We start from the raw sequence: 17,381 nt of genomic DNA on the forward strand, positions 1-17,381 counted from the left end.
CCCTGATCAGTCACATCTCTCATAATTTGGTCTTCTACTCAATTTATTCCAAAAGCATACTTTTCATTTACAAAGTCCAGAGAGCCAAACTGGTTTAAAGCCAATTTAAATCATATTTGGTTGTCTGCAGCTTTGTAAATATTTAGCATTTTTATTAGTTCAGGATCAGCACTTTTATGCAACTGAGGTGATAATGCTACCTAGGCATTGATGATACCAGTTATAATTGCTTGCTATGTTCTCTACGGAATTGTATTAAGTGCAAATGGTACATTATATGTTTATTATAACACAGGTCATTTTTCGAATCTGGACTCCTTATATTTTCAGTTTAAAATGTATTAATCAGCAGAGAAGAGGCAGGCATTTGGTAATAAAATGTAGAATGAGCTTATAAGCTATTATATGACTGCATAAAATGAATTTGCTATTCTATATTGGTACAGTATTTTATGATTCAAATTCTATTGGCATAGAATTGGCTTTGTTTAAAAAAAAAAGGTTTATTTTTACAAATATATTACTACAGATTTCTGGATAGCAAAATTGAGAGAAAAAATGCTCATTCATTGTATGGAAATCCAATTTTATTACTAGAGTAAAATGGAGCAATTCCAAGGACCACAGCATACGTCTAAGCCAGGGCTGTCAAACTCCTGCCCCACGGGCCAGATGCATCATGTGCTAGTCACGCTCACAACCAGTTTAGCGAAGGGGAAAAAAAAGTCCCGATATGTCACATGACACCACCACGATTACGTGAGTTTGACACTCCTGGTCTAAGCCATAATGTACTAAGTAATATATTAAGCCATAATGTAGTTATTGATGCTCTCTGAACTTGGTGGTATTCTTGAAGACATTTCATTACCAAACTAGACATCATCATCAATGCACATCAGAGCATCAGTGTTAACTAGTTTGGTAATGAAATGTCTTCAAGAAAACCATCAATCTCAGAAAGTATCGAGGACCTCACAGTTCAACCATGAGCTAAAAATATTCTCTTTTATCCATGATGTAGTTAGTTGGCTTTTTAGTAGAATGTTGTGTGAACTGAGCCATGATTCAGAAATGGTGGTATATAGATGAATGCAATACATGTTGAAATCTATATTCATGGATTAATTTGGTAAGCTAAAACAGACTCTATTAGAAGATCAGGTGTTCCATGCCAGCTGTAGAAAGATAAAAAAGAATAAAAGATGCTGGAGTACCAAAATCCAAACACCCACCCACCCACCCACCCCAGAATTAAATCCACTAAACTTGTCTTTTTGGAAAATCATTCTTGGGCAATTAACAGTTAGAAAGTCAATAGATAACATTAAAAGCTCATTTAATTTTAATCATTCACATAAAAACTTGCCAATGTAGAATTACCACATGCAAAGTATTTACATATAACGTGGAACACTTAAGAACAAAGTTTCTTTCCTATAAATATACATATTTGAAGGACCATCATAAATAATATAAATAATCTACAGCAGTCAGAGAACTAGTTAAGTTCTATCTGTAAGCATTTATTTTTGCTCCAAGTATATGCAAGCATTGGCTGCAGTACTGTCTAATTGTACGGGTTTACTCAGTAGAATCCTGTTGTGATTTGCTAATTCACCTTAGTATTTGTAAAAGAGAAAATATGTTGCACATTGAAGAAAATATAAAAATGCATTAGCACATTGCAGGCTTAAAATTATTTATTCCATTTTTATCATGCACTTGACCACAGAACAGTATCAACTGGTTGAGGTGAGCATAGTTGATGCTTGTGCAAAATGGAACATGCAAAATCCAACTGCCCTTAAGTAAATATTCAAACAATCCAATCCACATTTAACACTAACATCTTATTTCACCTCTGAAAATCTCAATAATCAGAATTTTCTCTGAATAGATGTCCTGCAAGATCAAGACTACGCTCTTATTTTAGCCACGCAGTAGGTGTCACATCACAGAACATTTGCTTCTTAGCTTATCCTTCTTTCGCTGCTGCTTTGATTTCTTGCCACCCACCTGCAGGCTTACATTTCTTCTCTTTTCCAAATTAAGGAGCTCTTCAAAAAGCTCCTGCACGTTGTAGTTCATTTTGGCCGAGGTCTCCATGAAGGAGCACTTCCATTTTGTGGCGAGGACTTCCCCTTCACTGGTGCCCACTTCTCTTTGAGGACCATCGCTCTTGTTTCCTACCAGTATAATTGGGACTTTCTGAACCTCTCCTTTAATCTGACAGATCTCCTCATAGATTGGTTGGAGCTCTTCTATGGATTGCCTGCTGGTCACAGAGTATACTAACATGAATGCATGGCCTTTTGAGATGGAGAGCCTCTGCATGGCAGGGAACTGGTGGCTTCCAGTGGTGTCGGTGATCTGAAGGGTACAGATGTTTTTGTCACAGCTGATCACCTGGCGATACGTATCTTCAACCGTGGGGATGTATGTCTCCCGGAAGGTCCCCTGTATGAAACGGAGTACTAAAGAACTCTTACCAACACCAGCAGCTCCGAACACAACCACTCGGTAATCATTACTTTGTTCTGGCATCCTGCTTGTTCAGTTGGGGATTAAGGAAGCCCCTTGAATTTACATGCTCCTTTGGTGAATAGGCCTGTTATGGGAAAACAAGTTAGGTATCAGCCACTGAAGTTCCAACTTGTATTTAAATTCAACAACAACACCCTTCCCTCCAAAACACAGCTTCAACATTTTAAGCAAGGAGTACGGCGCATAGGGATGACGTGGCCATTAGACAAAATGAAATGGCAGTTACTGGGAAGAATCACCAAAATATGGGAGGAAAAAAAAAATTGGTTTGGCCCTCCACAAAATTCCAACTTCTCATGTGGTCCCTTGGGAAAATTAATTGCCCAACCCTAGTCTAAACTATAGTTTAGGCAGTTTCCACCATCTTGAACATTTTCTGCAATGTGTTGAATGTAATTCCCAGCTACTGATTCCAAGTAAGCATACCTACACTAGAGAATTTTGCTAGCCAAAGTCCATTGTTTTGGGGGAGGGGGGACCAAATAGGGAAAGTTTGCCCTAACTTCACAGAAAACTGCCTTGTTCAGATTATTTGTTTATTCTAGCCTACTTTATCAAAGGGGTTCCAAAGTTTCAGGTACAACTCCTTCCCATAATTAGCTAATTACAAAAAAAAAAAAGATAAACCAGAGATTAAAGTCCCAAATGGATGACTGAGAATCTCCACAGACATTCAGAGATTAAAGGTGGAAACTACTGCATGTTCTTAAGGATATTTGGGCTATAGAGGTTGAGACAACCAACAGTGGCAAAGACTTACAGTACTCTATCTTTCATTACTGCCTACTCATGGCGATCCAAATTTTTGCACGCATAGATATTCTTAACGCTAAACCAAAAACTGACCTGCAACTTTCCAGTTAAAGGATTGCCTATATTGGGACATAACGGGGACCTATTTCATGGTTAGCTAATGTTAAGCAAACCACAATGCGGCTTCTTAGTTTAATGCTTCATATACAAGCCTATCTCCAAAACCACACGGCGTCTTTTTCCATGAGTGTACAGTCCGAGTGTTCATACCTACACCAAATTGAGAATTCCCAAATTCCATTCCATTCACATTACATGAAAATCAGATCTATAAAAAGTAAACAGTATCCTAGAGTCAAGGCTGACTCCCGATATAACTCCATGGATACAATGATGCAGTGATCTTAGAAATAGGATCTTGCTGCTTCCAGCTTGGGGAGACTAAGAGTTGTATGATTCACTTCCTGGAGGTAAACTCATCCAAATAGTAACCAGGTCCAGCCATGTTTATCTTCTACACTGTCTGATAAGCCACCTTTAAAATAAAATAAAAAAAAGCACCACAGGTCAATTTTTCCAGAAAGTAAGTGGTGGAGGAAGCCCAACCTCTGATACGTGAACACCCCATTCTCAAGCATGCAGTACTAAATGTTTATAAGAGTTAAGTTTCTCAGAAATAAAGAGGGCATATCCTCCCAAGCAACGGCTAAGTTGGCTTGAGATCCAAGTGGGTTTATAAACACTCGCTGCGCGCGCCTTTTCCCTCATACCCGGAGTTAGCGCCATCCCCAAGAGACCGCCCGCCATCTAACCAGGATTCCAGACAAGCGTGGATTCCGATCGTGGAAACGCGCTCAAGAGACCGAGCTCTCTTCCACCACCATCCCCGCCCCGCACTCTCTCCAGCTCAGAAGAAACGAAGTGTTTCCTCCGTCCCAACACCGAGCAGGCCTGCCGACAATCGGAAAGCCCGAAGAGCGAGGCAGCCTCGGAGTCACCAACCCGGCCAAACAAGCACCTCAAGGGCAATCAGGAGGGAGCCGAGCAGCAATCCGGTCCGGCATTGGTCGCTTCCGCGCCTTCCAGAGGCTGGGGAGGCCGCTGTCCTCACGATAACCGGGCGACAGCAGGAGGAAAAGGAGCTACCTCAAGCCCCGACCTTGGAGCTGCTTCCCGCCCCGGGAGAGAGTAGTAGCCCTCCCCTGCGCTTTATCTGCCTCCCTGGCGGCGGCAACAGTCTAGCATCTGCCCGGTGGGCCGCCTTCTTCTCTCGCTCGGTGCGGCTGGAAAGAGATCAGCCCAGCGTTGCTACTGCCGCCGCCGCCGCCGCCTCCCAGTTCATTCATTCATTCATTCATCCCCCCCACCCCGAACGTCCCGCCAGCATGCAGTTAGAGTACGGCGATCGTCATAAGCAGCAATAGCAGCAATGCAATGAGTCGTTAAAAGAACCCGAACCTGGAGAGACGAGAATTAAAACCAAAGCGAAACCCAGCTTAAAGAGAGAGAGAGAGAGATTTGGGGGTGGGTGGGGGGAGCTTTGTTCAGTCCAAAGGAGGAAGACGTCTACCCTTCTTCGGGCGAAGTTCTTAGGTTTGCGGAGGGACGAAGCAGCGGCTGAGTCAGCGGGCTGGAGAGAAGCGATCCCCGCAGGATCTCTCCCCGCAGGCGACGCCCCCCTCCCTTCCCTTCTCTGTGGAAGCGGGCAATGTCTCTGGCGCGCCAAGGTCAGAATGTGGGAAGTGCTGCACCTGTTGAATTATCTTGCTTGGTCATTCACGATGACACGTGGAAGTATAATCAGAGGAATGAAACGGCAGCAGCCTTATATATATATATATATATGTCAGAATGTGGGGGAGTGTATATCTATCTATCTATCTATCTATCTATCTATCTATCTATCTATCTATCTATCTATCTATCTACCTATCTACCTATCTACCTATCTACCTATCTACCTATCTACCTATCTACCTAATCTACCATTCATTCATTCTATGTTCTTTTTAAATAACGAAGGGGATCTAGAATACTCCCCTCTTCCCTGCAGCAGTCCCAGCTGTCCATTATAGAATGAAATGCTAATAATTCTAGGATATCCTATATTAAAGCAGTGCTTTTTCATTTTTACACATGTCTTCCCTACATAATAAAATGTTCCTTCATGCAGGAGTCATAATTTACAGATGTCTCATCAGTGCTCATCCAACAGTGACTGTCTGAGAAGGGTCTAGGACAGTACAGGTAATTCTCGATATAGAACAGTTTGTTTAGTGTCTGGAGTTACAACAGTGCTGAAAAAAAGTAGTATGACTGTTTTTCACGTGACCATTGAAACATCCCCATGGTCACATGATTAAAATTCAGACATTTGGCAACTCCCAGTGGTGGGATTCAATTTTTTTTACTATGGTTCTGTGGGCGTGGCAGGGGAAGGATACTGTAAAATCTTCAGTCAGAGGTGGGATTTGCCAGTTCTCCGAACTACTCAAAATTTCCGCTAACAGTTCTCCAGAACTGGTCAGAACCAGCTGAATACCACCTCTGAACTGGCATGTATTTATGGCAGTTGCAGTGTCCTTTTGCAGCTTTCTGACAAACAAAGTCAATGAGGAAGCCACATTCACTTAACAATTGTGTTACTAACTTAAGAATTTACTTAATTGTGGTACAAAAAGTCATAAAATGAGGCAAAATTCACTTAACTGTCTTGTTTAGCAACAGGTACTCCTTGACTTATGACTACAATTGGTCATAATTTCTACTGCTATGCAAGACATAGGACCATAGACCAACATAGCTCTCCTCTGCAATCCCAAAGATGCTTTTTCCAGGAGACAACTGGACTTTGTTTTTTCTTTGAAGACGTTTTGCTTCTCAAGAAAAAGAAGCTTCTTTGGCTCTGACTAGATCAGGGGTGTCAAACTCACGTCATCGTCACATTACGTATTGGGACTTTCCCCCCCTTTGCTAAACCGGGCATGGGTGTGGCTAGCACATGATGTATTCGGCCCACCAGCCAGGAGTTTGACAGCCCTGGACTAGATGGTGGGGAATGGAAGGATTTATATTCCTTGCAGACAGTTGGTCATTTGCATCCTTTTAGAGGGTCATTGAAGCACTTGGAGGTTTATCTGTGTTAGGGTTAGGATTAGCTGTCTGCTGTCAGATAAATCTCCCTCCCTCTAAAGCAGGGGTCTCAAACTGGTGGCTTACGGGCCAAATGCATCACAGCATACCACACCCACCCCAGCTCCACGAAGGGGGAAAATGTCACAAAATGTCATGTGATGGCAACGTGATATCGTGAGTTTGACACCGTGCTCTACAAGGATGCAAATGACCAGCTGTCTGCACGGAATATAAATCCTTCCATTCCCCACCATCCAGTCACAGCTGAAGAAGCTTCTTGGATGAGAAGCGAAATGTCTTCAAAGAAAAAACAAGAAAGTCCAATTGCCTCCTGAAAAAGCACCTTTGAGACAGCCATGACCTGGATGACTGAGAATCTCTATAAACTCTCCTCTGCAATGTCTGCCACATTTCAGAACTGCCCCTCACTTCCTATCATACACCAGCTGGGAATTTTGAAAGTTGTAGGCACAATACAATGGAAAGACACCAGGTGGAGAAGGGAGAACTTTAGACCTTTCTGTCTCCCTTTGTTCTTCACCTATGATTTTCTAAATACCAGTTATGTGGCACTTCACAGCTGCACAGAGAAAACTTTAGATTTATTGAGCAGGAGAAGGAAGGGAAAACTACAGCACAGTGATAAATGCAGGCAAACGCAGGCAAGCGTATAGAAAGTTTGAGTATACCTAGAGATAATTTAAAGACTGGCCAGAAATAATCAGCATGAAGAAATATCAGTGATTGACTGATACCTATAACCAGTTGAAACAGCAGCTCTGCTTTCTTAGTGAGAATAAAAAATAAAGGTTAAAATCAGAGGTGATCTCTGTAAAAGTGGGCAAATACCTGAGGTTCAGCTTTTCCTAGCATGAAGACATATGTATTAACCAGAAGAGCAGCATTTGTAGATTTTCTGCTTACTATGTTGCAGGCAATCCTATATAGCAGGCATCTCCAAACTTGGCAACTTTAAGACTTGTGGACTTCAACTCCCAGAATTTCCCAGCCAGCAAGTCCACAAACCTTAAAGTTGCTAAGTTTGGAGACCCCTGAGAATATAAACAACCATCTACTCTGAGCTGCTAGGGGAGGACTGCTGTTGCTAAAGAGAATGTTTCCTTTGATTTTTACTCATGGGTTATTTATTTGCATTTAAAAAGCAAACAGGTTAATTACAGCTCTGTATTTTGGCTTGATTTTCAAAGGTTTTCTATTATTTATTATTCAGGGCAGCTGCACTTCTTCAGCTACTAAAAGCAACACAATATTGTATTTCCCCAGAATAAAGATGCACTAAGCTGTGTAGTATATATATATTATCTCCTTCCTTAACCATGCCCAGGTTGGAGAGAGAAAATATATAATTTCTGTTCTTTTTCTCTTTATGTATTGCAAAACATAGACCCAGCTTTTTAGGCTCTTCATTTAAAAACAGCTATTATCAATTTTCTTTGTAGAGCACATCATTCTCCACCCCTAAAAAATGGTATTAACCATGCTGCAGGTTGAGATTGCTTACCTTTCTAATTGGCCCATCTAATCTCCTATGCCTTTAACAGCTGCTTGGCATGCAAAAATTACTATATCTGGGAGGAATTGCAGACAAATAGGTTGAACATAATGGGGAGGAATTTTAAACCTGGTTTGTTGTTATTTGCATATTTGCTAGTTAAAGTCACAAAAAATGTGACTGCCATTAAATTAGTACAGATAGTTCTTGACTAATGGCCACAATTCAGCTCTCAAAATTTCTATTGCTAAGCAAGAGAGTTGTTTAAGTTCATTTGGCCCTATTTTATAACCTTTCTTGCCACTGTTGTTAAATGAGGCAATGCAGATAAGTGAGTTGCACAGTAAGTAATTAAGTGGATCTGGTTGCCGTTGATTTTGCTTGCCAGAAGGTGACAAAAGGTGATCCCAAATAAATACATGCCAGGTGTCTGAATTTTGACCACATGCCTGTGGGAATGTTGCAGCAGTCATAAATGCAAAAATGGCCATGGGTCACTTTTTTCAGTGCCATTGTAACTTTGAAACTGACTTTTTAAAAAACCCTAATCCTAACCCTAATTCATGGATGGAAGCATATATTACTCTTATACCAAAAGAGGATACTGAATTACAACAAGTAAAGAATTACAGGCCAATATCGCTGTTAAACTTGGATTACAAAATATTTGCATCAATAATGGCTGAAAGACTGAAGAGATATTTAAACCAATGTATACATCCTGATCAAAATGAATTTTTACCTAAGAGACAAATAAGAGACAATACGAGAATAATCTTATATACGTTGGAAAATTATGAAGCACATCCAGAAGAAATAAAAGGGATGGAAATAAGAAAGGAGGTGTATAAATTACAGGCATTTGCAGATGACTTGGTTTTTATACTAGAAGAACCTCTAGGAACAGGACCTAAGCTAATAAATAGAACAGAGGAATATGAGAGAATGGCTGGATTAAAAACAAAGAGAAAACTGAGATATTGGTGAAGAATATGACAGAAAAACAAAAAAAGGAACTGACAAAGGGTACAGATATTCAGATTGTAAAAAAAGATAAATATTTAGGAATACAGTTGACAGCAAGATATGGAACAAATAAAGAAGGCAATTATTATAAATTGAAACAGCAGATAAAGACAGAGTTAGAAAAATGGGATAATATGCAGTTTTCATTAACAGGAAGAATTGCGGCGATTAAGATGAGCATATTGCCTAAAGTGTTATATCTGTTTCAAACAATTCTGATAAAGTTAGAGAAAAAAAAATACTTTGAAGATATTAATATCAATGCTGGCTGAGAAATTGATTTTTCTGGTCAAAAGGCTACAAAAGGGGATCACATGATGTTGGGACATCACAATGGTTGTAACTATGAACCAGTAGCCAAGCATCTGATTTTTTGGATCACATGATCCTGGGGCTGCTACAAAGGTCGTAAGTATGGAAAAAATGGTCATAAGTCACTTTCCCCCTCCAGTTTCATTGTAACTTTGAATGGTCGCTAAAGGAACCATTGTAAGTTGAGGACTACCTGTACAGGGAGTTAATTTCTCTCGGTTTGCAGCCTCTTTGGTTCTTCCGTTTCCTAATTTGAAAAGGCCCAAAGGAAGGATGTCTTCTTTGGGACTGAATAGAAGCACAACCATCCAGGGAGACCGAGACTGCCGGAGAGAGGATGGTAACAAGGAAACACATTTTTATTTTATTTTTTTCCCCTCCAAATTTTTTCCTCCAATTAATGAGAATGGAGGGAAACTCTGATTAAATGGTGGATTCAGCACTGTGATAGACCTTTCACTTTAGCTCAGAAAGCTACAAATGCCCAGCCTGACTTCAGGATATTTTTGAATGAAGTTTTTTTTTCTTGCTGCCTTAGAAAGTTTCTTACTGTTACCGAATGGTTTTTTTTTTTCCTTGCTCTGTCCTCATTATCCTGAATGTTTCTAGTGATCCTGCATCCACAAATGCTTTTTGTAACAGGGATTTTTTTTTTCAGATGCAGTTTTCAGCTGGCTTCTGCTGGAGGGGAAAACACTAGCCTTCAATTAACATTCAGAAGATAGCACAACTGTTCAGTAAGGAAACTGAAAATGGAGACCACTTTAAGTCGATGAGGGGGGAATGGAAAGTATAATTAGAATTTAACTGGCATTTTAGTTGGAATTCTAAGCCCGTTCAGCCCAATTAAATTCTTGAGCTATGTAAAGATAGTACAAAACAATTAAAGGTTCCTAAACAGATTTTTCCCCCTTTTCTATACTACAGTCTTTAAAACACCTAAATGCCGGCAGCATTTAGTGAAGGTTGCCTCTTTCTCTGCATGCTCCAACTGCTACTTAATTGGCCTTGGGTGGTTGCATTATCAAGAACATAAATTTTAAAAGCTTACTCACTTTAAACATTAACCTTTTCAGGGTACTTTACAGAACTGCAAAACTATGGTTTTCTAAATCTGCTGTTCATCTAGAGGTGGGAAGACACGATAATGAAAAGTACTGGGCTGGAAACCATGAGACAGACTGTGAGTTCTAGTGTCGCCTTAGGCATGAAAGCCAGATGGATGATCTTAGGCCTGTCACTCACTCTCTGCCCAATCCACCTCACAGGTTGGAGTGGGGAAAAACAGGAGGATCAAGGAGTATTAGGTATGTTCACTGCCTTGTGTTAATTATAAAAAAATAATAAAGGGAGAATTTAAAAAAAATCTAATAAAAACACACTTTGGAAAAAAAAGGAAAAAACCAAACCAAACACTGTGTATATTCATGCAATACACAATCATAGTTTGCTTAATCACAGTTTATTGATAGGCTATACCAGGAATGTCAAACTCGCATCGTCATGGCAGCGTCAGGTGACATATTGGGATTTCCCCCCCCCTTTGCTAAACTGGGTTGGGGCGGGGCCGGCACATGACGTATCTGGGCTGTGGGCTGCTAGTTTGACACCCCTGTGCTCTACATTAGTTTTCACAAACCATATTAAGCCAGAAATCACAATGTCTGGCTTTAATAAACCACTTAGGTAAAAACCAAACCAAGCTTTGCTGTCTTCTCTTGGTTCTCGACATTTTTGCAACCCTTACAGGTCCTTCTATGCCAGCTCTGGAATTCTGGGAGTTGAAGTCCACAGGTTGTAAAGTTGCCATAGTTGCCCACCCCTGTTCTAGAGGCAGCCTTTTGCAACCCCTTTTTTTCCTGGAGGTGTTGTGGTTCACCGGCAGCCAGTGCAGATGGCAGAGGTATCAGACAGTGAGGGCGAAAAGGAACCAGTCAGGGAGTCTGGAGAGGACTTGGACAAGGGTCCTGTGTCCGATGCAGGAATGGGACCAGGACCATCTGGGAGTGGGTGCTGCCTTTGGAGCCTGGCAGCAGCAAAGCAGAGGACCCAGGGGAGCCTGTTCCCAGTGCGCATGTGTGCAGAGCTGCTAGAAGGTGAGAGCAGCTGAAGCAGAAGGGGTGACTCGGGAGTAAGGCTGAGAGGTGATTGCCCCTCCCATAAGGGATAAAAGTCAGACCTCAATGACGAACGCTTTGCAGGAAGCAAAGCAGTTCAATTAGATTCTGAGTCCTTCTTGAAGCTCTGCGTATTCTGGTCGTTTTTTTCTGGTACTGTTATAATTATTTTGGAGACTTCTGTTTTTGGAAGCATTCCACAGCATTGACAGGCATGTGCTTATCTTGGAGAACTGTTAGTTTTGGCTGTGAATGAAAATACAGGTGAAACTCGAAAAATTAGAATACCGTGCAAAAGTTCATTTATTTCAGTACTGCAACTTAAAAGGTGAACCTAATATATGAGATAGACTCATTACATGCAAAGCAAGATAGTTCAAGCCGTGATTTGTCATAATTAGAGGATTATGGTTTACAGCTCATGAAAACCCCCAAATCCACAATCTCAGAAAATTAGAATATTGTGAAAAGGTTCAATATTCTAGGCTCAAAAGTGTAACACTCTAATCAGCTAATTAAGCCATAACACCTGCAAAGGGTTCCTGAGCCTTTAAATGGTCTCTCAGTCTGGTTCAGTAGGAATCACAATCATGGGAAAGACTGCTGACCTGACAGTTATGCAGAAAACCATCATTGACACCTTCCATAAGGAGGGAAAGCCTCAAAAGGTAATTGCAAAAAAAGTTGGATGTTTCCAAAGTGCTGTATCAAAGCACATTAATAGAAAGTTATGTGGAAGGGAAAAGTGTGGAAGAAAAAGGTGCATAAGCAGCAGGGATGACCGCAGCCTGGAGAGGATTGTCAGGAAAAGGCCATTCAAAAGTGTTGGGGACTTTCACAAGGAGTGGACTGAGGCTGGAGTCAGTGCATCAAGAGCCACCACACACAGACGGATCTTGGACATGGGCTTCAAATGTCATACTCCTCTTGTCAAGCCGCTCCTGAACAACAAACAACGTCAGAAGTGTCTTACCTGGGCTAAAGAAAAACAGAACTGGTCTGTTACTCAGTGGTCCAAAGTCCTCTTTTCTGATGAGAGCAATTTTTGCATCTCATTTGGAAACCAAGGACCCAGAGTCTTGAGGAAGAATGGAGAGGCACACACTGCAAGATGCTTGAAGTCCAGTGTGAAGTTTCCACAGTCTGTGTTGATTTGGGGAGCCATGTCATCTGCTGGTGTTGGTCCATGTCATCTGCTGGTGTTGGTCCACTGTGCTTCATTATGTCCAGGGTCATCGCAGCTGTCTACCAAGAGATCCTTCCGCAGACGAGCTTTATGGGGGTGCTGACTTCATTTTCCAGTAGGACTTAGGACCTGCCCATACTGCCAAAAGCACCAAAACCTGGTTCAATGACTGTGGGATTACTATGCTTGATTGGCCAGCAAACTCGCCTGATCTGAACCCCATAGAGACTCCATGGGGCATTGCCAAGAGAAGGATGAGAGACATGAGACCGAACAATGCAGAAGAGATGAAGGCTACTATTGAAGCATCCTGGTCTTCCATAACACCTCAGCAGTGCCACAGGCTGATAGCTTCCATGCCATGCTGCATTGAGGCAGAAACTGCTGCAAAAGGGGCCCAAACCAAGTACTGAGTACATATGCATGCTTATACTTTTCAGAGGTCCGATATTATTCTATGTACAATCCTTGTTTTATTGATTGCATGTAATATTCTAATTTTCTGAGGTTGTGGATTTGGGGTTTTCATGAGGTGTAAGCCATAATCCTCTCAATTATGACAAATCACGGCTTGAACTATCTTGCTTTGCATGTAATGAGTCTATCTCATATATTAATTTCACCTTTTAAGTTGCATTACTGAACTAAATGAACTTTTGCACGATATTCTAATTTTTCGAGTTTCACCTGTAATTCCCAGCATTGCATTAAAATAGCTTTTGCTTTTAAAACAAGTTTGTGTTTAATTACGTTTGACGAAGCCTGGGTCAGAACAGGAGGAACCCTTAAAACAATTTTCAGGCGTGAGGGAATTCCTGCCTAAAAATAATTATATCCACAGCTCACAGTACATTAGCATGATCAATGAGTTGCAGTGTTCCCAGCATAGCAAATCACAGCGTGCAAAGTTTTTTTTTTTTTAAAGTTGGTTTTTCATTATAATCTCTCATGGAAATTGCTGGGACTCTTGCAGAACCCAAGGCTCTCCTGAAACTCCACTTAAGACTTTACACCAGGGGTGTCCAACCAGCAACTTTAAGACTTGTGGACTTCAATTCCCAGAATTCCTCATTTTGCTGGCTGAGGAATTCTGGGAGTTGAAGTCCACAAGTCTTAAAGTTGCCAAGGTTGGACACCCCTGCTTTACACCTTGTTTTTCCTGGATAAAATCTGTAGCATTTGGAAGACATTGGGTTGCTTCCACTTCTACTAGATGAAATTCATACTCTTGCTTGTACGATGGAGACCCTTTGCCCACATTCATCCACACTGATATTTTGATACAGGTAGTCCTTGACTTACGACTGGTGGTTTAGCAACTGTTCAAAGTTATGACAGACCCCCAAAAAGGGATTCGAAGTTCTGATGGCCACCCCTCCTGGTCACATGACCACATTTTGGCTACTCGGCAACCAAACTGCGTGTATGGACATTTGCAGCACCCTGCAGCCCTGTGACCGTGGTTTATGACATATTTTGCCAGAAACTGGCATTTACTCCCAGCAAAAGCCAACCCAGAGCGAACAATGTTTGTTCAACAGCTGCAACATTCACTTTAGAACAGCTGTGTTCATCTAATGACTGCCGTGAAAAAGGTGACGTCGGGCATGCTGACGTGACCTGCTTTATACCCTCACGACCTATGACTGATATTGTGAGCTTGATTCTAGCTCTTTAAGTCAAGGAGAGCCTGTACTTGCCGTCAGCTCCTATGATCCAGCTTGTTTCAGTAGCGTGTGGGCTGAGTGAAGCTGGTCACGATCAATGCTGATTAATCTTGCTGCTGGCTTACTTTCCCAGACAACAGGACATAACCATGGTGACTGAAAGCCTGACGTGCCTGCCCTTTGAACAGAGAGCTTTTCTATGCATTGACTGAAAACTACAGGAAAGGCTCCCTCCCTCCTTCCCTGTTAATGGGCACCAATGCATACAAGCATTTGTTCCCTTATGGAGTTACTGATATGCTGCTGTACACCCACACACCCACACCTCCCCCATGCAATACCATCTTGCTACTTGAATGAGAAAACAATTCTTCCTTTCTGGTTAGTTAGAGCAGGGATCCCCAACCTTTTCGCGCGCGGCCCGGTTCGGCGTCAGCTGGGCGCCGCGCCGGTTCCAGCGTCAGCTGGGCGCCGCCATCTTTTTGATGAAAAATCACTTCCGGTGGCGTCACGGAAGTGATTTTCGTCAAAAAAATGCGGCGCCAGCGCTCTGGTGAGCTTTTGGGTAGAAATGGCTTTCTACCGGAAAAGCTCACCAGCGCTGGCGCCGCCATCTTTTTGCGAAAAATTGCTTTTTTACCAAAAAGATGGCGGCGCCAGCAACCAGCGGCCCGGTAAGGCTTGTTCCGTGACCCGGTACCGGTCGCGGACGGCGGTTGGGGACCCCTGAGTTAGAGAATAATAATCCCCCGGTGACATCACCATTAAAATGCCCATTGTGTATAACATGAAGGTTGGATTCTATGTCTCCAGGAGAAGAACATGTTAGGAATTTAATGGGAGCAGAGAAGATCATGCCATAAATCAGAAAAGTCTATTTAGATTTGTTGGATTAAGTTTTTCCAATCAAGTTAGGAGTGGCTTTACATGGAACTATTTTAACAGTTGTTGCATTGAGAAAGTGCCTCCAAGTTTAGGCACCTTTTAAGCATACAAGCTCTGTCTGAGGTAAACATTTCCTAATGGAGAGTATTTTTATTTCACTATGCACAGGATGTGCCAATAAAGTTGGTGTGCCTATTGATTCTTTTAGATTAGGTTTAATCCATACCCAGAAATGGAGGTTCATTAGCAGTTCCAGCCAAATTGAGATTGTCCCTTTTCTCACTGATCCCTTCTGCTTCTCCCCCTAGCCTATGGCTATTATTTCAGATTGGTTATAGACAACATGGAGAAAAGAATTAAAGAGACAGGAGGGGAGATGGTTGCTGAGTCCAAGATTCACTTACTATGCTAACTCCGGTTTTCCTTCTCTTTGAAGGCCTTTGGCATGTGGACTTGAATAATTAGAATTGTCAGAAAGGACAGTATTATGTAGAAAAGTCAGGAAGATGAAGCTGGCAGGTTGGGGAAGACTCAGAGGTGGGCTGATGCTGGTAGTTAAGATTAGGTGCATTTGGCGAACCAGCAAATCTCACCACTAACTGGTCCTTCCCCCGCCTGTTGTTTGGGCCATTTTGGGGCTGTTTTCAGGCCATTTTTTATCCAAAAATGGCCCAAAAATTTCCTGAAAACAGCCTGAAAATGACCCAAGAAACAGCCCAAAATGGCCCGAAAAACAGCCTGAAAATAGCCCCCAAATGGCTTGTTTTGGGGGCCATTTTCAGGCTGTTTTTGGGGCCATTTTCTGGGCCAAAAACACACATATTTAACTGGATCAATAAGAGTGTTGGGACCACCAGAAAGGGGTTAGTGGACTTAATATCTACTTTCCAGGGGATAAATTAAATTCCAGGGGATTATATCCAGTCATATACCCCGGGTTACACCTACTCCAACTAGGCAGCCATTTTCTGATAATGCTAAACTCATTTCTCTCATTTTGTGTATTTAGTCCTCCAAAAACAATGATAACAACAGCTGGAAAGTAAATTTATCTGGAAATACAAATGTCTCTAATGCAGAACTCAGTGCCAAAGTCTAGTAGTTCAGAACGTGACTGCATGATCAAATAAAAATGTCCTGGTCTTGTGGTGCTAAAACTCATGGCTCACCAGGCCCTTTTTGGGCCTCCATTCTAAGCAGGGCTTCCATTCCCCGACTGGTGACTTGATTCAATTGTTGGTGTGACAGCACAAGTCAGTAGCGCCCTAAGGGTTGACTGCCTGGATTAAGCATGCTGAGGGAACAGACCCTCTGTGACATCACTTTGACAATCCAGGCTGAGATAGCAGACATTGTTTTGACAAGAGGGCTACAAAGCTGGGTCCATGCTGAGCCCTGAAGTTCTCTGATTAGCCTTGGGATCATGCTAGTCTTCTACTTAAGCTATTTTAATATCAGTAAAATATAAGCTACCTCCAGGCACACATCTCATCACCAGTCTTACTATGGATTATTCAGAGGAGCTCTTAGGCACAGATACAGAATTTGCAATCCTAAAATGGACTGCACAGTTGTTATAACAACACTAGAAGGAATGAAGGTCATTCTGATTAAACTGCTCTCTGTTTCAGACGTCTAGAAGAATTAGAGAAATAATTTATCGCCTGTCATTCTGCTCACCACCTAAGCAGCCGCTCTGCAAAAATTATGGGGAACCCAGTTGAGAGGAATTTAGATGGAAGAGGGCATTGAAGCATGTTTACTCCTTTCTTGTAACAGTAAGGTGCTTTTGGCTAAATCCTTGTTGGATCTGAATTTTTCTTTGCTAGCTCTAAAATCCGTGTGTGTGTCTGTATGTGTGTGTGTGTTTTCTTGGATTAATCCTAAAAATCAAGCTGAGAGCTGAACAAGGTGAATGAGGCCCTAGTTCTTAAAGTAAGAGTGAGAAGACAAGAAGGGTTTTAATGTGTCCTGAAGGAAGCACATCATATGTTGGCCTTTATATTGTAAGGCAAAGTATCTTTATTCTTACAAGGACAGGTCAGATAGGGGCCTCAACTAATGAAAGCATCTAAAACAGGGGTCCCCAACCACCGGTCCCTGGACCGAGACCAATCCGTGGATCATTTTTTACCGGGCCACAAAGCTTGGGCGCCGCCATCTTGTTTCGACGGCGCTTCCGGGTTTTTGGTTGCTTCTGGGTTTTCGGTTGGAAAGTGCTTCCGGGTTTTCAGTTGGAA

General features: G+C 41.9%; 1 protein-coding gene across 5 annotated transcripts; it reads right to left on the bottom strand.

Annotated features, from left to right (window-relative positions):
• Positions 1-1,685: 1,685 nt before the first annotated feature.
• Positions 1,686-5,013, bottom strand: DIRAS3 (DIRAS family GTPase 3). Of its 5 annotated transcripts, none has more exons than XM_087960452.1 (2): positions 4,871-5,013; positions 1,686-2,611 (listed from the first exon to the last, which is right to left on the bottom strand). In XM_087960452.1, exon 2 carries the CDS (start codon positions 2,545-2,547, stop codon positions 1,951-1,953), a length of 597 nt encoding a protein of 198 aa, XP_087816578.1. In that variant the 5' UTR covers positions 2,548-2,611; positions 4,871-5,013; the 3' UTR covers positions 1,686-1,950. The 5 variants fall into 5 exon arrangements, with proteins under 5 accessions (XP_087816578.1, XP_087816579.1, XP_026521788.1 ...); XM_087960453.1 differs by lacking the exon at positions 4,871-5,013 and adding an exon at positions 4,759-4,863; XM_026666003.2 differs by lacking the exon at positions 4,871-5,013 and adding an exon at positions 4,303-4,731.
• Between the last annotated feature and the right edge of the window lie 12,368 nt (positions 5,014-17,381).

This window comes from Notechis scutatus, chromosome 3 (assembly GCF_049901735.1).
Source record: "Notechis scutatus isolate UNSWTSFEM ecotype Mainland chromosome 3, rNotScu1.2, whole genome shotgun sequence".
Classification (NCBI taxonomy): domain Eukaryota; kingdom Metazoa; phylum Chordata; class Lepidosauria; order Squamata; family Elapidae; genus Notechis; species Notechis scutatus.

Excerpts from the sequence above, each read along its gene's own strand:
- DIRAS3 (XM_087960452.1), bottom strand. The coding sequence starts at position 2,547 with ATGCCAGAACAAAGTAATGATTACCGAGTGGTTGTGTTCGGAGCTGCT.